The sequence below is a fragment of the Podarcis cretensis genome (assembly GCF_951804945.1).
Source record: "Podarcis cretensis genome assembly, chromosome: 10".
Classification (NCBI taxonomy): Eukaryota; Metazoa; Chordata; class Lepidosauria; order Squamata; family Lacertidae; genus Podarcis; species Podarcis cretensis.
This window is the reverse complement of record NC_137179.1, coordinates 18,135,204-18,154,272: the sequence shown is the minus strand read 5'-3', so window position 1 is coordinate 18,154,272 and position 19,069 is coordinate 18,135,204. Positions and strand designations below refer to the sequence as shown.

The following is a 19,069-nucleotide window of genomic DNA, read 5'->3' as shown; positions in this document are numbered from 1 at the left end:
CTGCAGCATGTAAGGTTGGAGGGGAGGAAAGGAAAGAAAGAATTCTAACAAAAGACAGAGGAGAGAGTGAAGTGTGAGCAAAGGAAGAGAAAAAACAGAAAAGAGGGAGGCAAAACAACAGATGAACTAACTGAGGAAAAAGGGAAGCACCTTGTGTGGCTGCTACACTTTTTTGCCTCTTCATGTATCTCTCTCACACTCATGCTGAATGTCATATAGTTGTTAGAGTATAAGACTGCAACTTGGGGGACCTCCGGAGCCAGTGTCTCTACCTAGATTAAGGAAATATGAACTAAAGCTGGAAAAGATACACAAAAAGGGAAATTAAAATTATCAAGGGATTGGAGCAACTCCCATACAAGTAAAGATTACGACATTTGGGGCTTTTTCATTTAGAAAAATGGTAAGGATGCATGATAAGAGATGTAGAAGATTATGCATGGTGTCGAGAAAGTGGATAAGGAGAAGTTTTTATTTCTGTCTTATAATACACCATCTAATGAAGCTGAATGGTGGAAGGACAAACAAAAAAAAAACTACTTCCACATGCAGCTCATAGTTAAACTCTGGAGTTCACCCCCGAAAGTGATAGCGACTAATTTGGATGGCTTAAAAGCAGATTAGACAGATTCATGGAAGATGAATCAGAAGCAGTGTATATCTGTATACCAGTTGCTGGGAACTAGAAGTGGGGGAAATGCTGTTGTACTCAAGATTCTGCTTGTAGGCTTCCTACAGGAACCTGATTGGCCACTGTGACCAATACATTATTGGACTAGATGGGCTCTTCTTATGTTCTTAAGGAAATCACCATGGCAAAGAATATAGTAATTTTCAAAGCGTGATTAGATAGCCATAGAAAATGATGTCGGTATTTATTTTATTTTATTTTTAAAATATACCACTTCATACCCAGAGGTCTCAGGGCGGTTCACAGAACAAAATCAAAATGTAAATATATAATCAAAATAAAAACCCAATAACCCACCCTCAAACCCCACATTTTAAAAGAGCATAGGATATCAATCAAATCAACCAAAGGCCTAGTTAAAAAGGAACATTTTTGCCTGGCGCCTAAAGGTGTATAGTGAAGGTGCCAGGTGAACTTCCCTGGGGAGAGCATTCCACAGACAGGGAGCCACTGCAGAGAAGGCCAGTTCTCGTGTTGCCACCCACTGGACCTCTCAAGAAAGAGAGGCACACGAAGAAGGGCCTCAGAAGATGATCTCAGGGTCCGGGTAGGTTCATATGGAAATTGGTAGCCAGTGCAGTCGGACCAGGATCGGTGTAATATGAACAAACCGTCTTGCAACCTGGCCACTGAATTCTGCACTAGCTGAAGTTTCCAAACCATATTCAGAGGCAGCCCTACATATAAACCCATTGCAGTAATCTAACCTTGAGGTTACCAGAGCATAGACAACAGTAGTTAGGCTTTCCCTGTCCAGATAGGGGCATAGCTGGGCCACCAGCCGAAGCTGATGGAAGGCACTCTGGGCCACTGAGGCCACCTGAGCCTCAAGCAACAGCAAAGGAGTACCTCCAAGCTATGAACCTGCTCCTTCAGAGGAAGTGTAACCCATCAAGAGCAGGCGTCCTCCCACCCATCTGGTCTAGGGAACCACCCACTAACAGTCTTATCTGGATTGAGTTTCAGTTTGTTGGCTCTCATCCAGTCCATTATCGAGGCAAGACACTGGTCCAGCACTTCCACTGCCTCACCTGCAGATGTAAAGGAGAAATAGAGCTGAGTGTCATCAGCATACTGCTGACAACGTACCACAAGCCTCTGGATAACCCCACCCAGTGGCTTCATGTGATGTTAAACAACGTGGGGGGGGGGAAGGACCAAGCCCTGTGGAACCCCACATTGAAGGTTCCACAGGGCTGAAAAGCATTCCCCAAGCAATACCCTCTGGGAATGACCACCCAGGTAGGATTGGAATCACTGCAAAGCAGTGCCACACACCCCTCCCCCAGTTCAGACCGTAGCTCCAGAAGGATACCATGGTTGATGGTATCGAAAGCTGCTGAGAGGTTGAGAAGAATTAACAGAGACATGTCTCCCTTGCCAAACTGTGCCTCCTCCATCCTTTAGTGACTGGTAAGCCTCAGTAATTTACAGCCCTCTCACATGAACCTTGGAATAGAAAGTTTGAGAACTTCTGATTTAGTCTGTTGGTAGCTGGACAACAACGCAGCATTCTCCATGAAAACTTCTGGAAATGGTCACTTTTGGATGCAATATACCAAGTTTGTCCAGGAAGATTCAAAAGTCAAAAAAGAAAGAACCTGGGCATGAGGGGTATAGCAGTATTTCAGTTAATCTTGAACCTGATGAGAGAAAAGCAAATGAATAAATATGGTTCATTCAGCATGATATTTTCTCTATTTTTTCAATCCTCATAGCGCCTTGTGTCCATGAATATGCCACTAAATAGTGATGGGACTGTCATGTTTAATGCAACTTTGTTTGCACTGGTCAGAACAGCACTGAGGATCAAAACAGAAGGTAAGACCCTTAAGGTGCAGTATGATTGTGTGGGATACTATCAAGGCTGGGCCATCGACAGCAGCAGTCTGGAGTGAGTCAGGAACCGGGAGTCAGGATACAGACTAAAGTGTCATTTATATTTGGACAGACATCAAGTGACTGGGCTAAGCAGTTTAGTCACATTTTTAAGGTATGGCTTTTACACCTATAATGACTTATAATTTAATTCATAACAAATTAATTAATTCTTCAGAGTTTAGGCAGGTGTGCAGTCATGTACAAAATTACCTTATTATAACAGCATTGTTTTGTGGCTGGCAGAGATATATGACTTTTCTGAAGGCTGTTCGCACATCCATGTCAGTATGTCAGAATACATGGGTCAAATGTGACAAATATGACTTTGCTTTTACCCTGTTCAAATTCACATTTACAAAGTGACTGTCAACTAACTTCCAGGATTAATATAGTGATGTAGTAAAGCTAAGTTCATAATACATAAAACTAGAACTGAGTACACAGTTAATTCATCATACTTCATTATGAGTGTGATAATGTTTTATTATGGTTTTATATTTGCTGGAAGCCACCCAGAGTGGCTGGGGCAACCCAGTCAGATGGGCAGGGTACAAATAATAAAGTATTATTATCATCAATCTATATCTATTTAAAGTTCATCCATAGCTACAATTGTTGTTACATGAAAGCCTTAAATCTCTAGCTATATAAGAATCACATTATACAAATGTGTTAATAGTAGCCTTGAATTTTACTTGAAAAGGGCCAAGTTGACCTAATTGCTAGTGTTTTTGCTGCTCTTGAAACTTCCTCCTGCTGAATGGAGTCTTTATTTGCACTACATTTTTTCTTCCTGGATGCATCTGTATTCAACATTATAACTATGTTAGACCTGGCTTTATCATTATACAGGGGCATATTATTTCTAAGGTTATTTTCCCTGTATTTCTCACTCTCAGAATCCCTAGACTGTCTTCACACCTTTCCACTGAGAGAGGAGTATTCTTCTCTTTTTTTGTAAATAAATTTTTATTGATTTTTTCTTCTTTCCACAATAAGTGATAATTCCACAAATAACAACATCAAAAACAAGTTTTCCTCCCATTCCCCATATATACATTTATCCTTTCAACACTATCTCTTGTGAGATTCTTAAAATCTCACTGCTTCCCTCCATTTCCACTTCTGGTTCTTTATATATACCAAATTCTTCTGCATTTCCGTATCTACGCTTAACCCATTATTATATCCTTAATTATCCAAATTTCTGGTAATTGCAAGCGTTTAGTTGAAGCCTGCTAATGTTTCAGCTTGTTTATAATATTTTTGCACATATACAATAAATGTCCCCCACTCTTTTTTAAACTTCTCATTATCATAGTCTCTGAGCTTTGCTGTCAGTTTTGCCATCTCTGCATAGTCCATAAGTTTGATTTGCCATTCTTCTTTTGTTGGTAACATTTCTTCCTTCCATCTTTGAGCTAACAGGATCTGGGACGCTGTTGTGGCGTACATAAATATCCTCTTCTGTTCTTTGGATAGTTCAGATCCTATTAATCCTATTAAGAAAACTTCTGGTTTTTTAATCAAAAGACATTTGAACATTTTTTTCAATTCATTATAAATCATTTCCCAGAAAACAAATACTTTTGAGGAAACAATACATATGTGCTAAGGAATACTCCTCTCTCAAAGTTTCTGGGAAATGAGAGAGGAGTATTCCTTAGCACATATGTATTATTTCCTCAAAAGTATATTTTTATGGTAAAATACACAAGCTTGCAGCAGAGTAGGGTGGCTGTAGTAATTTGTATCAAGCAACATGGAAACCTGATTTTGAAAAGATAATCCCACAGAAGATTTGGGATTTTTTTATGAGTGCAGATCCCAAAATCTGCTCTGTGCATAACCAGAAGGGAGAACATTTGTAAGTCAGTGAGTAGGTGGTATTTAATACTACACCATTTCAGTTAAATCTATCCCCAATCTGAAGAAAGGAGTTGGGGGTTCCTTACTAGGATGCACGCAAGTGGGGATTTCCCTGCCTCATTCTGCCCCCATTCCATTCCAGCCTGTTCTGCCCCCTTTTGGTGCCAAAAACAGTGTGTGTGTGTGTGTGTGTGCGTGTGTGCACACGCGCGCAGTCACATGTGACTTGAACTCACGCGAGTGTGGTGTTGCCTGTATCATCTTTTTTTGTTCTCTCCTAACATTAAGCGGGTTGGACTCTGTTATGATAGAAATCAATAAAATCATAGGTACTGACCTTCCATTTGACCTGTTCTTTATTCTGTTTGGATTTACAAAATGCTAGGTGAAAATGTGAAAATGGTAACTCACCTTTCAATAGCAGCAGTAGAAAAAGACAACCCTGCTTTCATTGATTAGCAGTATCTGAAGGTGTCAGATATGGCTTACTCAGTCAAACTGACTAATATGATAACAATTAGAGAAGGGAGACAGCAAAATATGTATTTATTGATAAATAGAGTTTCTTTACCATGTTTTAAGGTGGATTTAAGCAACAGTGCTTGTGTTCTGTGAGCTTTGCTCTTGCGATTAATACTGCAAGCTTTGTATGTTCACCAAAAAATAAATACAGTGGTACCTCGGGTTAAGTACTTAATTCGTTCCAGAGGTCCATTCTTAACCTGAAGCACCACTTTAGCTAATGGGGCCTCCTGCTGCTGCTGCCGCGCCGCCAGAGCCCGATTTCTGTTCTCATCATGAAGCAAAGTTCTTAACCTGAAGCACTATTTCTGGGTTAGCAGAGTCTGTAACCTGAAGCGTATGTAACCTGAAGCATATGTAACCCAAGGTACCACATGCAGTCTCTCACACCATGCTATGCAGATCATAAAAGCCAGCAAAAAGGTTTTTTTTTCCTTCATTTTTTGGTACAGGCTTACTTGTGTTTGCTAGAATCAAAGATGTTTCTGAGAGACTTGTCTTAAAATTACTTCTCGGACTACTGTTTCTTCTGGCAGGTAACTTGGAGCAAGCAAATGAAGAGCTGCGTGCAATAATTAAAAAGATTTGGAAGCGCACCAGCATGAAGCTGTTGGATCAGGTTGTGCCCCCAGCAGGTGGTAAGCACACCTTTTTTCTGTATTTAATACTGAAGGACAACAATATTTTTCCATGCAAAGAAATATTATTTATGGTGGCGATGGCTAGATAAGTAATAGCCAAGAACTGGAAATGGCAAGCTGAACCTCTGGTACATGAGTAGAAATCTGCATTAACAGAAAAAATGACAAAACAATTGAAAGCAGCTAAACAGATAGAGACAACTTTATTGAAAAAAAATGTATTTTTCTTACTACTTTTGGAAACAAAAGAAGATCACTATGTAAGGCATTTAGATACACATGACAAACTCGGATGTGCATTTTAGGATAAGATATATGAAAAGCTACTCCCTATTATTATCAGTTGTAAACTTAAATAGTACACTGATATGTATACAATCTCCCTTTCTACCTACAATTATTTGTTCCTCCTTCTATTCTGCTTACATGTTAAACATGGAACAATAAAATATATTTTTTTAATACTCTGTAACATGCTCTGTAATTACTTGGAATAGAGAAGCCTAGCTTCTCTTTACAGTATATGAGAATAACTACTTGCCTGGCTGGACATTACCACCAGTAAATAACTATGCACTGGTGAATGAGAAATCAACAAATAAATATAATTGTTTTCAGCTTCTTCTATGCTTTTAAACTTAGATGATGAGGTAACAGTTGGAAAGTTTTATGCTACATTCCTGATTCAAGAGTATTTCCGAAAATTCAAGAAACGCAAAGAACAGGGCCTTGTTGGCAAACCTTCACAGAGGAATGCTCTTTCCCTCCAGGTAAGAAACAGATAAACCAACAAATCTCAAACTGTGGGAACATTGGGGAGGTACAACATCCTATTTGATGAGTCCCAGACCTAATTTTAAATGTATTCTGACTAAAACCCCATTGAATGCCAGCTTTTGCCCCTCCAAAACACGGCTATACCAGGTATCCTTTTGTGTACTTTTTATTGATTGTGTTCAGCTCCTGCAGAACAAGCTTCGATTTTTCACAGGCTTTTCATTTCCATGATACCTTAATAGACACTCCCATTTATCTGTCTAAGCCACTGAGCCTCTTGGGCTTGCCATTCGGAAGGTTGGCAGTTCGACAGGGGCAAACAAAGGCATCATGACACCCAGGGCGGCATACAGTGCATTGCTATGTATGGCGCATGCACTGTACATAGTGGGTTGCTGGCGGTGGTACTCTAGCGCCATACGGACGGTGCCGGGATCCTCTGCTCGCAGCTGCAGCCGCGAATGAAGGATCCTCCATTCGTGGGTGTAGTAGCGATGGAAGGATCCCACCGCCGCCCGTGCAGCGCTGGCGGCAAACCACTATGTACAGCGCATGTGCGGCAGCGTTACATACAGCGCATGCATGTGGCGCCACACATGCACTGTACATAGTGGTTTGCTGCAAGCTCCAGGATCTTCTGCTTGCAGCTGCAGCCGCGAACGGAGGATCCTCCACATGCAGTGGCGCGGTGGCTGTTTGCGCCCCCGCGGGGTGCCTTCTTGTCACCACCCCCCCGACATGGCACCCAAGGCACACTACCCCCCCCCACTGCGATGCCAGTGCGGTTCAAATCCGCACAACAGGGTGAGCTCCTGTTGCTTTGTCCCAGCTTCTGCCAACCTAGCAGTTTGAAAGCATACCAGCATACCAGTGCAAGTAGATAAATAGGTACCGCTGCAGTGGGAAAGTAAACGGTGTTCTGTGTGCTCCGGCACTTGTCACATTCCTCCATGCACCAGTAGCGATTTAGTCATGCTGGCCACATGACCCAAAAAGCAAATGCTGGCTCCCTCAGCTTGAAAAGCGAGATGAGCACCGCACCCCATAGTCGCCTTTGACTGTACTTAACTATCCAGGGTTCTTTTACCTTTTTTACCTTTACCTCCAATATTAGAATAAGCTTCTGCAGTCATGTAGTTTGCCAGTTTTTGCTTAAAAGTGAAAACTGAAACTAGTTTCTAGCAATGCTTTGCAACAGCTTTGCAATGTATGCCAGTTGCATCTGGTTGCTGCCACCATACTCCCTATTAACCGCTATAAGCCCCAGGTTAGGTGAAATCTGGGAGGTCAGATAAATTGCTTCTAAAGGGACACCATCCTGGCCCTTGCTGCCAGATGAAGAACTCAAACTTGGGTTTCTGTTTCTTCCAAACTACATAATGCACAAATCTATTATATATAGATATGGCTAATCCCTGCGGCGGGGTGCGCTCCCGCTGCTCGGTCCCAGTGCCTGCCAACCTAGCAGTTCGAAAGCACCTCCGGGTGCAAGTAGATAAATAGGGACCGCTTACCAGCGGGAAGGTAAACGGCGTTTCCGTGCGGCTCTGGCTCGCCAGAGCAGCGATGTCACGCTGGCCACGTGACCCGGAAGTGTCTCCGGACAGCGCTGGCCCCTGGCCTCTTAAGTGAGATGGGCGCACAACCCCAGAGTCTGTCAAGACTGGCCCGTACGGGCAGGGGTACCTTTACCTTTACCTTTAAGCATGAATTGAAATGTTGATCCAATAAATTCTACAACCCTGCCTCTTCCTTTTGAAAAGCAGGATGGGAACAAGCCTTAGAATGGCAAAAGACAGGCATTTCTCCTCTGGGTAGGCAATGAGGAACTTCTGTGAGTGGGCACCAGCATCTGCATAACCACGGCAAAGATGCGGACTCAGTATCCAACTTATTCTCAGGCGCCTCCTCCAGCAGAGGATTCCTCACTAAAAGAATATATTTTTGTCTTCCATTCTGTACCCTCGCTTTGCACCTATTTCTCTCCCTCTCCTTTCCCCTCCCTCCTCCATTTGTCCACCCTGCTTGCACAGACCATGTCCATGGTAACCTCCTTCATCCTCCTCCTCCTCCAGGAGTGAATCACTCACACAAAATGGTTGCTACCTGTAGTTGCATGGGGTGGGAAGGGGATCCTGCAGGGGTATAATGTGGAGGAAGTGGCAGTGGGGTTGGCAAGTGGAGCAAGCAAGGGCGCAACCGCTAGTTAAGAATAACAAAGGAGGAAGAGGGAAAACAGATAAAGCAGAATATTGACAATAACAGGAACTTGTTGGTTCAAAGCTATCTAACCTAATTATATGACTTATAAAAAAGGCTTCTGTTCTAGTGAACAATGCAGTGTAGATGCCAGTTGCAGAATGTTATGATGGTCGATGGGGGACAAGAGACCCTGATGTGAAGGATCCCGATATGAGTGGCCAAAACCTGCATGGGCACAGTCCATGTTTTAAGGTTTTCCTTTTCATATTGGGTTGAGTGACAGCTGGCACTTTTTTAGCCCAGAGCACAGGTCACATCTGCAAACACCTTTAGGGAAGTTGGGGGAGATGGTAGTCATCTCCTGAGAATATGGGTAAGTGCCTATCTGAGGAACTGATATTTCTTGATGTTGTTGCCAGACTGAACTTGGTGTGTGCTTTTGTATTGGTAGGTGGTTATGCCTGGTTCATTCAAGCAAAATGTAGGGCAAGAGAGCAGAGCTTTTCTCCACATGTCTTATTTACTAAGGAGAAATAACTAGGTTAAAATTCAAGTTCCATATTGGATTTTTGATATAGATTTTTGGTATAGGACCTCAAGAGTAGCTGGTGAGAGACATGCAGCTAAGCTGGAGCTACCAGCTCAAACGTTCTGAGTTTCTGAGCTAGAATAGGCTTATTTCCTCCTAAGGTAAGGGGAAGTGACATAGCTAAGCCTGACAGGACAGTTTACTATATGACATTAACTCCTTCACACATTAATTAGACTTAAGTCCATTGGTTATAGGAGGCTGGTCACCCCACCACTACAACATCCCATTTCATTGAGGCTCAGTAGCTCTTAGGTGCCCAGTTCCAAGTAAGTGTCACTATTTTTTCTCTAACCTACTGATGTGCTAAATTATACTATTTTACAGGCTGGTTTGCGCACATTACATGATATTGGACCAGAAATTCGACGGGCAATCTCTGGAGACTTAACAGCTGAAGAAGAATTAGACAAGGCCATGAAAGAAGCTGTTTCTGCTGCCTCTGAAGATGATATTTTCAGAGTAAGTACTTTTCTAAAAGCCTCCATTGGCCTATGGAATTAGATCATATTCTAACATATCAAATCACAAAAATGTTAACTAATTTTGGAATTTGAAAGACGTTAACTATTAAAAGTAATAATCAAATAAGCATATCTGTTATATCCAACAAGAAGCAATGTCCCCTGATTCTGTCAGATCAGTAATTGAGGTTGGTTGGGGGGTGGATTGCTTCTTTAGGTTTAACAATGTACTAGGGAGCAGCTTGTCTGCACTTCTCTCTCTCCCTAGATTTGATGTCAACAAGATGAAACCTCATTCACTTTTCTCCTTAGATGGCAGTTGACTATGGAGGCTTAAAATTTGTCTTGCTTAATGTAAATGGCCTTAGGGGCCCTATAAAGCCGGCACAAGTTGCCACTGCCCTGAAGAGGATGAGCCCTGATATAGTAATGCTTCAGGAGGTATATCAGTGAAGGAAGTCTACTCAGTGGCTGTTAAAAAGCACCTGGATTGATGACTAGCTCTGCTCTTTTGGGAGAATAGCATGTCAACAGCACGACCCATTTGGATGTTCCAGAAGTCAGCCAGGGCTTTGTGGTGCATCTTGGGACAGCCTTAAAATGGGATTAAACAAATTCATGGAGAATTAAGCTATCAATAGCTATTAGCCATGATAGCTTATGTTCTACCTCCACTACCAGGGGCAGTATGCCTCTGAACACCAGCTGCTGAGAATCATAAATGGGAGAGTGGTTCCCTTCATGTCCTGCTTGAAATATTGGTGAAAATAATGACCATGCCTCAGTTCAAACAATACTGCACGCATGCATAAAATAAATACATTGGAAGTATCTATTTGACCCACTCACTAAGAATATGTTTTTGATTTTGTTCACAGAGAGCAGGTGGCTTGTTTGGAAATCATGTTGGCTACTACCAAAGTGATGGCAGAAGTTCATTCCCTCAGACATTCACCACTCAGCGCCCTTTGCACATCAATAAATCTAGCAGCAATCAGGGAGACACTGAATCCCCATCCCATGAGAAGCTTGTGGATTCCACTTTCACTCCAAGCAGCTACTCATCATCCGGCTCCAATGCTAACATCAATAATGCCAACAACACTGCCTTGAGTCGCTTCCCCAGCCCACCAAGCTACCCCAGCACTGTCAGTACTGTGGAAGGCCATGGCACCCCTCTATCACCCACTGCACGGATCCAAGAAGTTCCTTGGAAGCTTGGCTGCAGAAGGTAAAGAGAAGTAACTGTAGCAGTAGTTCTATTACTTCCTATAAATATAGGGATATTTATTTTTGGCATTCTTGCCCCTCCTTTGTTCTTTGCACATTTGTAGGCCATCCATATATGTGAAGAGCCACACAGGAATTAGTTATGAGTAAGTGTCCCAGCCTAATATATGATCCGGGGAATGAAATAATAACCATAGGGAACAAGACTTGAGAGAGTTTGTGTTTCTCAAATAGAGATGAAATGAACATTATTGTCTAGTAGAAAAGTATTAGTACAACAACTAAGCATCTGCTGTAAAGATGATTTGACACCTCTGCTTTGAATTGATGGAAAGTGAGCTTGCTAACATAGCCCTGTTGCTAACATAGCCCTGTCACAGTACACTGGGCAACATTTTGGCAAATGCAATGTGTTTCAAACTCATATTTTTAAAAATCTCAGTGTTTAGCAATAAAGTCCTTGGTTAATTTTAGAGAGCATTTAAGAAATGGTAGTTATCATTCATAATATAACTCATTCTTTGATTTTCAGATGAGTTTACATCCATTTACATAAATGTAACTAAGTCTAGAGCAGTCAAGTTTCTTTTGCAAGACAAATGCTTTTCCAAGAACTAGTATTGTTCTATTTTTCTACTTTTTCCTGCAAATCCAAAAGAAATCCAAATATATTTTATTTATTTTTCCTTTCCATCTATATTCCTGATTTGATCTTCTTTTCCTTCCTATACTTCCCTGAAGAACTAGGACACATTACTATGAAACACTGGGGCGGTAGGTCTTTCTCTTCCTGCTCTTAACATCCTTGGGATATAAGTTACTTTATAGACTGATATTAAATATAAACTATTTATTTTCAGTACTGACAGGCCTAGTGAGAGAGCAAGAGATCACCTCACTGAACAAATAAATGATTACCGTAATTTGTTGCAATGTAGGGCATAGACTTACAATAAATTAATTTGAATGAGTTATGCAGACCACTTATAAGTCATTTTGTAACTAATTCTGAGTGCTCAGGTCAAACTACAAACTATGTGGGAGAGCCCTGACTGATCTTCCAACTTTCTTTGAAAAATTACAGAAATGTGCTTGTATGTTCAAGCGCAGTGAATCTGCTGCCTGGTGCCTTATGAACATGAAAGAAATACCATACACAGGACTACGTTCTTGGATCAAAACAGGCCACAACTTTATTGATTACAGATCTAAGTGGACTTTGGCCTGGGCATTGGGTGATTATCAGTTCAATCAGCCCACCTGGTGGCAGTCAGCAGAATGCTGTGCCGGATGAGGATGTGTCCCCTTTTTAACCCTGGGAAGCAAACCCAAGTGGAGACTGTAGGCAGTCTCCAGTTGGCTCTGCTGCTCAAGTGATGCTTCCCAAAGCCTGTCTGTGATTTGCCAATTTCACAGGCAGGCAAATTCAAATTAAATTCCTTTTTAAAAAATATTGAATAGTAGTTGTGGGGAACTCCTCATCTATTCAGTGTGGCACCAGAGCTGGAATAAATGTTTGACCTTTCACCTGTGCTGTTTGCTAGAATAACACCCAGAGAGAGAGCTGTAATTTGCCTTGTGGAGACAAATAGTGACTTTACACCACAAAAGGCAAATAGTAGGTTTGAGGGGCGTTCAAAACAGTGTAGGGATATTACAAATCCCTCCCGCCCCACTACTGCTCTGAACAATTTTTGGTCTCCTGTGACTTCATTTAAGGTCTGTTTGTTCTTTTAAAACTGGGAGACCTATCATGAATCTCCAGCATACCATATAATCTGGTCCCCCCCAAGTCTGTTTTTTCTGCTCTTTCGATGCATTTTTAAGTATGAAATGATTAGTACAGTCTGATTCAGTGGTGATGAGTTCAAAATAATGCTGTTATTTCACATTAAAGTAGAAAGATTTTATTTTTCTACTACTAAATACTGATAACTGATAAATGTAAAGTAACAGTAATAGGAAATGGCTTAAGTAATCAATATAGGTTGTGGACACCAATTACAGTTTACCTTTGCTTTATAGGCAAGTTCTTCAGCAGTTATATCTCAGTATAGCATCAACAGGGGAAAGTGTCATATGTTCATATATAAGCCCTGAAACAGAAACATTTGCTTGATCAATCAGTTTGTATCTCAGGTCTGTTTCTCCAAGCTTCTACAGTTAAGACTGCAGTGTTGTATCTTGGAGTTTATTTATTTAATATATTTATTTATATACCACTTCCTAAGTTCCTAAGTTACGGTTTAAAAAGTTATCACTTTAGCGTGCTTTTGGGAAGTGACGCAAAAGTTCTATTTCAGAAGTATGGACAAGCATCAAAAACACGAAGCCTAAAGTACATGCTTTTTGTCCCTACCCTCACCCATCTCAAAATTTCCATGTTAGTTCTGACAAAGTTAAGGGCTATACGTAAGGACTGCATCACACTTTTCTCATAATTTATGTTTTGTGGGTTTTCTTTGAATGGATGTGTTATAAAATAATGCAAAAGGAATATGTGTTTCTACATTGCCTTCACTATTTCTATTTCTCTTATATTCATTAGATCCTGTTCCAGAGACAGTCAGGTGGCTATTGTTTGTGAGGAGGAGACTTGTCAAGAGGAAGAGAAATATGATGAGCAACTGAATGAAGAAATTGAATACTGTGGTGAACCAAAGCTGGTACCAACTGAAATGTGAGTATTTTGCTATTGCAGCCAAGTAGGGGCTGTTTGGGGGGGAGGGTCCTACAACTCCAAACTCATAAAGCAAAAATTCCAGAGTTCCCATGTATTTCAAGTAAGGGAGTGAGGCTAAGAGTATACTTACACTGCCATTTTTCTCCATCCAACCATAGCACAGTTTGACCCTAGACTCTGATCCTAGCTTCCAGTCCTAATAGCACAAATCATCCTACGTGTTGCAGGATGGGGCAATATATTTCCAATCTGTACTAACTCATACCTCACATAGGAGCCATGTCCTCATTCGAAGCTAACTTGTCCTTTTCCATTACAGGCTCTCATGTAAAGATGATGAACACAGACAGTTAACTCCACCTGAAAACAACATTAGATACTCTCCAAAGAGTGGGTTCCTGCATTCCTCATCACTAAGTAATAATTCCAGCTTCATATGACAAACATGAAACGATATCTCTTCAGATTTTCTAACTGCAAGCATTTTTACTACATGGGTGTGTTGGGAGTACTGGGGTTCAGCCAATTTGAAAAATATTGGCACATACGAAAAAATATTCTGCAGCTGTGGGAATTGTTAGGCTGCCTGTTTTAACTTTTTCAAAGCAGAATAGTTCTAATTCTCTCAAATAGCAAATGGGGTTGTAAACCTTTCTCAACTGTACTACTTATACAACAGGTACATAGTCCAATGACAGAATATTTCACTACCCCAAAAAATACCCTTTAAAAATTCTGACATATGTAAAACTAGGCACGCTAGGGAGAAAGATGGATTGGAACCCTTCTATCAGACAGCACGTTTTCTTTCTTCAGTGATTCCCCACCCAAACATTATGTCAGCCTCCACCTGCATTTTGATGTGGTACAGTCCAGACACAGGTTTGCCATCTCAGTGCGATACAGGCCAAAAATCACATCTCATATAAAAGAGATGTGATCGATCTCCAACCTGTATCTGAATGTGGCAGCAGAAAGGAACCAACTAAAAATGCTTAACCTTTTCTGTATTTGCTGATTTTCTCCTGCAAATCCACCCCCCTTTTTCTTTCCAGTCAGGCTTATTTCCAGTCTTGGATTCTAACTGGGCTAAAAGGGTGCTAAAAACAAAAAGAGTTGCAAGAGATCAGTGGTGTGCAGGAAAATATTGAGCATCTGCTTCTACCTGCCTGTTCTCCTCTGCAAATGCCCTATCCCTTTTATTAGTGATACAAGGCAAATATACAAATAAGAACCTATGTTTGCATCATAAAATGTTACATGAAGTTCCACCCCTAATTGTGTTATGAAAGCAGCTTAAAATATTATCACACTTCTGTGCAACTGGCTTTGCAGGTCGAAGAGCATCCTTTCATCTGGAGTGTCTTAAGAGACAGAAAAATCAGGGTACGGAAGTCCCACAGAAGACAGCAGTGCCCTTGCATGTGGTACATCATCAGGTAAGCATTCATCAGTGAACATCTAACTATGGGATCACACTCTCACTGGGGATGCTTCTGAACTCAGCTGTTTCTGGATTGGGGAGAGACAGCAATGGCCAGAAATGCTGATTTATCAATTACATCTTATATGCCACCTGTACCTTCTTGAAAAACAGGAGTTTAGCAATTACTGTTGCCTTAGTGATCTTTCAGTTCAATTGTTGCATTGTACTGTACATAATGCTGCAGCTGAAGTTGATTTGGAAGTTGCAGCCTGTGCAACATCCAACTGCCCCTTTACTAACTAGAACTTCACAACAACAAAATTACTCCTATTTTTGGCCAGTTGCAACTAGCTTCCAATTCACTGCTGGGCCTAATTCAAGATACTAGTCATTATCCTTGATGCCTTAAGCTCCTGTTATGGTTTGCAAGAACACCTCCACTCATATGAACTTCTGCACCAGCTAAGGCCTTCTTGAGAGGCTTTATGGCATGTTATATGCGCGCGCGCACACACACACACACACAAAATTTTATTCTTATATCCTTATTAGATTGGGTCAGATGAAATGATAGTGAGTTTTCTTCTTCTTTGGCGATCACTTGTAGCTGAGTAAGACTGTCTTCCATGAACACAGTCTTAATGCTGAGTCGGTAAGTGACTGTGGAGGCCAATTCTGGATCCACACGTCCTTCCACAGTGGGGACTTCGGTTTCCGGACAGGAGTTGTTCATGGTGAGGGTTTTCCAAATGTGCCTTCCTCTTAGCACGTTTCTCCCTTTTGTCCTGAGTTCAAATGTCTTCAAAGTCTGTGACATCTTTGGTAAGGGCTATTCTCCAATTGGAGTGCTTGCAGGCCAGTGTTTCCCAATTGTCAGTGTTTATACTACATTTTTTTAGGTTTGCCTTGAGAGAGTCTTTCAACCTCTTTTGTTGACTACCAGCATTACACTTTCCATTTATAAGTTGGGAATAGAGTAGTTGCTTTGGAAGATGCTAATCAGGCATCAGAACAACACGACCAGTCCAACAAAATGAGCATGCCAGGATCAATCAGTGAGCTTCATAGTTGTGATGATTTGGACCCAGACCTTCTCAGCCCTTGTCCAACACTCTAACCCAGGGATAGCTAACATGTCTGCCCATAGCAAAGTTCTCCCAATAGTTGCACAATTTTTACAGTTTACTCTCCCATTAATTCCACCTGAATCCATCTCTCCTTTTGTTTCAGAAGTAAGTTATTTTATTTCATTATGCATTTGGCCTTAGTTTAGAGAAGTGAGCTTGAAGCTATGCTGAAGCTGCTGTTCAAAATGAAACTTTTAAAAAGTATACTGTGTCTCAATTTATTGTGTTGTTTTAAACTTTTTAGAAAGACAGGCTACACATTTTAACCATGATCATCCATATCACTTGGTTCCTGTTTTATCTTTGTTTTTATGATATCATTTTACTGGTTTTATGTTGATTTGTATTGTTTCTACACCGCTTAGAAAATTTTAAAATATGAAGTTGTTATAAATACTTTAAATAAATAAAATAGTGCCTCAAGGAAAATATATTCAAGCAAACACAGGTTACAGGAAACATTGATGATCCTCGTGTTCAAGTATAAGTGAAACTGATATTGTTTATTCCTTGTGGGACAAATTCTGTTGCTTTAGTTCTTCTAGAAAGCACTGTATTTATGCAAGCTGACCAAGCAACTTCATTAAGCATTCTGGAGTAAGTCTCACTAAAGTAAGATATTTCAGTAAGCCTTGGAGAATGACAGTTCACATGTTGCAAGACATGGGTGGCTTTCACATAGCAGAAGGCTCAAAGGCAAGTGATATATAAGGATTTACATGTCCATGATAACCTAGGAAAGTGGCCAGGCTGCCAGAAATATATTCTAGAGAGAAGGCAAACCAAAGGATAAAGGGAGATTTATTTCAAAGTCAACAATCTGAATAGACAGATGGATTCTAAACAACATGAAATCCGATTTGCAGTTCTATTTCAGTCATGAATATTTTTTATTCCTTTTAGTATTTGTTGTACTGATGTCATTCTCTGTTGCTGGTTTTATTCTGTGTTACATTTTAGTTTCCTATTGTGTTTTATGTTTTTAAATTTTACTTGTAAACCACCCAGAGGACTTTTGTCGTTAGGTGTCTATAAATATTGCAAATAAAAATTAAAATATTTGGTAAAGTATTTGGAAGCTCTGGCTTCAGGAAAGAGTAGTAGTTTGTTAAATTTGGAATGAAAGCATGTGAAAGACAATGTGTGCCCAACATCCATCTCTTATAAAAGAAATCACCTATCACCCCAAAGTGTAATCAGTGCTGGTGAGATCAGGACAGGTTATAGAGAATTATGAGTGAGTTTACACATGCTGGCAGCCTCATCATGCAAGTTGCCTCAGGAGCACGTAGGATCACCATAGGCATTCATTCCTAGCTAGTGTTTGCATAGCAATGCTGCACGTGAACCATGTGAGTAGTGAGACTGCTATTATGGTAATTCCACCACAGAAATTATGATGGCCATTAATGCATCATGTGTGTGGAAGTCTTGGTTCACACAAACAGGGCCAGTAAGCCAGCACAGCCACAGCCCTTCATCATATGTTAATTGGCCTTAAAATGTGAAAAACATGATCCTTTTGCTGGACCTGTTCTTATACTAAATAACTTATTAATATGTTTCTGGGCTTTTTATCAAACAAATTAAAAAGAATTATATTGCCATCCTAATCCATTAAATGAAGGCATATCCATTTATTTATGACACATACACAAACATGCACATGATCAGAGCTGTGTCTGAGACGTTCAAGTCAATGGATCAGCTTCTAACTGCAATTTCCAGCAACTATAATTCAGAAGCATACTGCTTCTGAAATTAAACACAATATAGCAATCATGACTAGTAGTCATTGATATCCATCTCCATGAATTTGCCTCACCCTTTTAAAGCCATCCAAGTTTGCAGCCATCACAACATCTATGGAAGTGAATTCCATAATTTAACTACAGTCGTACCTTGGAAGCTCCTGCAGCCAACCGGAATCCCTCTCGGACGTTTGGCTTCCAAAATAGTTTGCAAACCTGAACAGTCACTTCTGGGTTTGTGGCGTTCGGGAGCCAAAACGTTCAAGAACTAAGCTGTTCGAAAACCAAGGTACAACTGTATTTGCAGAGTAAATAAGTATTTTCTTTTGTCTCTCTTGAATCCCCCTACATTCAGCTTCATTGGATGACCCCAGGTTACAGTATTATGAGAAAGGGAGAAGGGCTTTTCTCCCTGTCCATTTCTACCATATGCATAATTTCATACAACTCTACCATATACTCCTCTATTTACCTTAAGAAACCTTTTTTCCAAGTCAGCTTGTACAGTTTCTTTTCTTTTATTATGATTCAACTTGCAGCCATCATCATGTACAATGTTCTCCTTTCTCTCTATCTATAGGCACTAGCAGTTGCAGGCCTGAGTCCTCTTCTTCAAAGAAGCCATTCACCCGTAAGATCATCTCGGTCATGTGCCACACCCCCTGCCACACCCTGTACACAAGATTGGTTACAGCAGCCTATTAAAACCTTGCGGCTTGAAGGAGAGGAGTCCAATGAGAAACTCAATAATAGCTTCCCATCAATACATTGCAACTCCTTGTATTCTGATAGCCCCAGCTCTAGCAGCACTCGAAAAGCCAGGCCGGTCTCCCTCACGGTTCCCAGTCAGACCAGAGAGTGTGGCAGACAATTTCACGGCAGCGCTAACAGCCTTGTTGAAGCGGTAAGTTGATGTGGTATTGGTAACTGATGTAACAATCATGACACTTATGGAGATCAGGCCCCAAAGTTACATGTATTCTATGCAATACATTATATTTCATGGACACAAATATAGGAGGTTAAGCTTAGTTTTCCTTTAGATGAATCCAAAACTCTTACAATTCTTAGATAGACCATTAATCTGAACAAGACCACCAGTTTTTATCCCAGTCATGCAGTTTTTGAGACCCCTGTGAATTCTTTGCCTTTTACAAAATTAATTAACAGTAAATGTATGAAAGGAAAATAATTCCATATGTAGGATATAAAGTTT

General features: G+C 40.7%; 1 protein-coding gene and 1 long non-coding RNA gene across 24 annotated transcripts in view; one reads left to right on the top strand and one right to left on the bottom strand.

Annotated features, from left to right (window-relative positions):
* LOC307225302 overlaps positions 1-19,069 on the bottom strand; it is a 122,049-nt gene that overhangs the window by 82,563 nt on the left and 20,417 nt on the right. For 2 of the 16 annotated variants that reach the window (XR_013842845.1, XR_013842846.1), the window contains one exon: positions 5,615-5,748. The exons of 12 other annotated variants lie outside the window; for them this stretch is intronic. This is a non-coding gene — a long non-coding RNA (uncharacterized lncRNA). Of the gene's footprint in view, positions 1-1,569; positions 1,723-4,658; positions 4,944-5,614; positions 5,749-19,069 lie in introns of those variants that run through there. 2 more of the 16 variants (XR_013842843.1, XR_013842844.1) reach the window with 2 other exon arrangements.
* Positions 1-19,069, top strand: part of CACNA1C (calcium voltage-gated channel subunit alpha1 C) — a gene marked incomplete at its 5' end in the record, with an annotated part of 458,067 nt that overhangs the window by 429,348 nt on the left and 9,650 nt on the right. For all 8 annotated transcript variants that reach the window (XM_079992108.1, XM_079992110.1, XM_079992109.1 and 5 more), the window contains 10 exons: positions 2,410-2,512; positions 5,500-5,601; positions 6,247-6,374; positions 9,500-9,634; positions 10,515-10,867; positions 11,608-11,640; positions 13,415-13,546; positions 13,869-13,966; positions 14,885-14,988; positions 18,434-18,757. In XM_079992108.1, the coding sequence (XP_079848234.1) occupies positions 2,410-2,512; positions 5,500-5,601; positions 6,247-6,374; positions 9,500-9,634; positions 10,515-10,867; positions 11,608-11,640; positions 13,415-13,546; positions 13,869-13,966; positions 14,885-14,988; positions 18,434-18,757 (1,512 nt within the window). The remainder of the gene's footprint in view (positions 1-2,409; positions 2,513-5,499; positions 5,602-6,246; positions 6,375-9,499; positions 9,635-10,514; positions 10,868-11,607; positions 11,641-13,414; positions 13,547-13,868; positions 13,967-14,884; positions 14,989-18,433; positions 18,758-19,069) is intronic.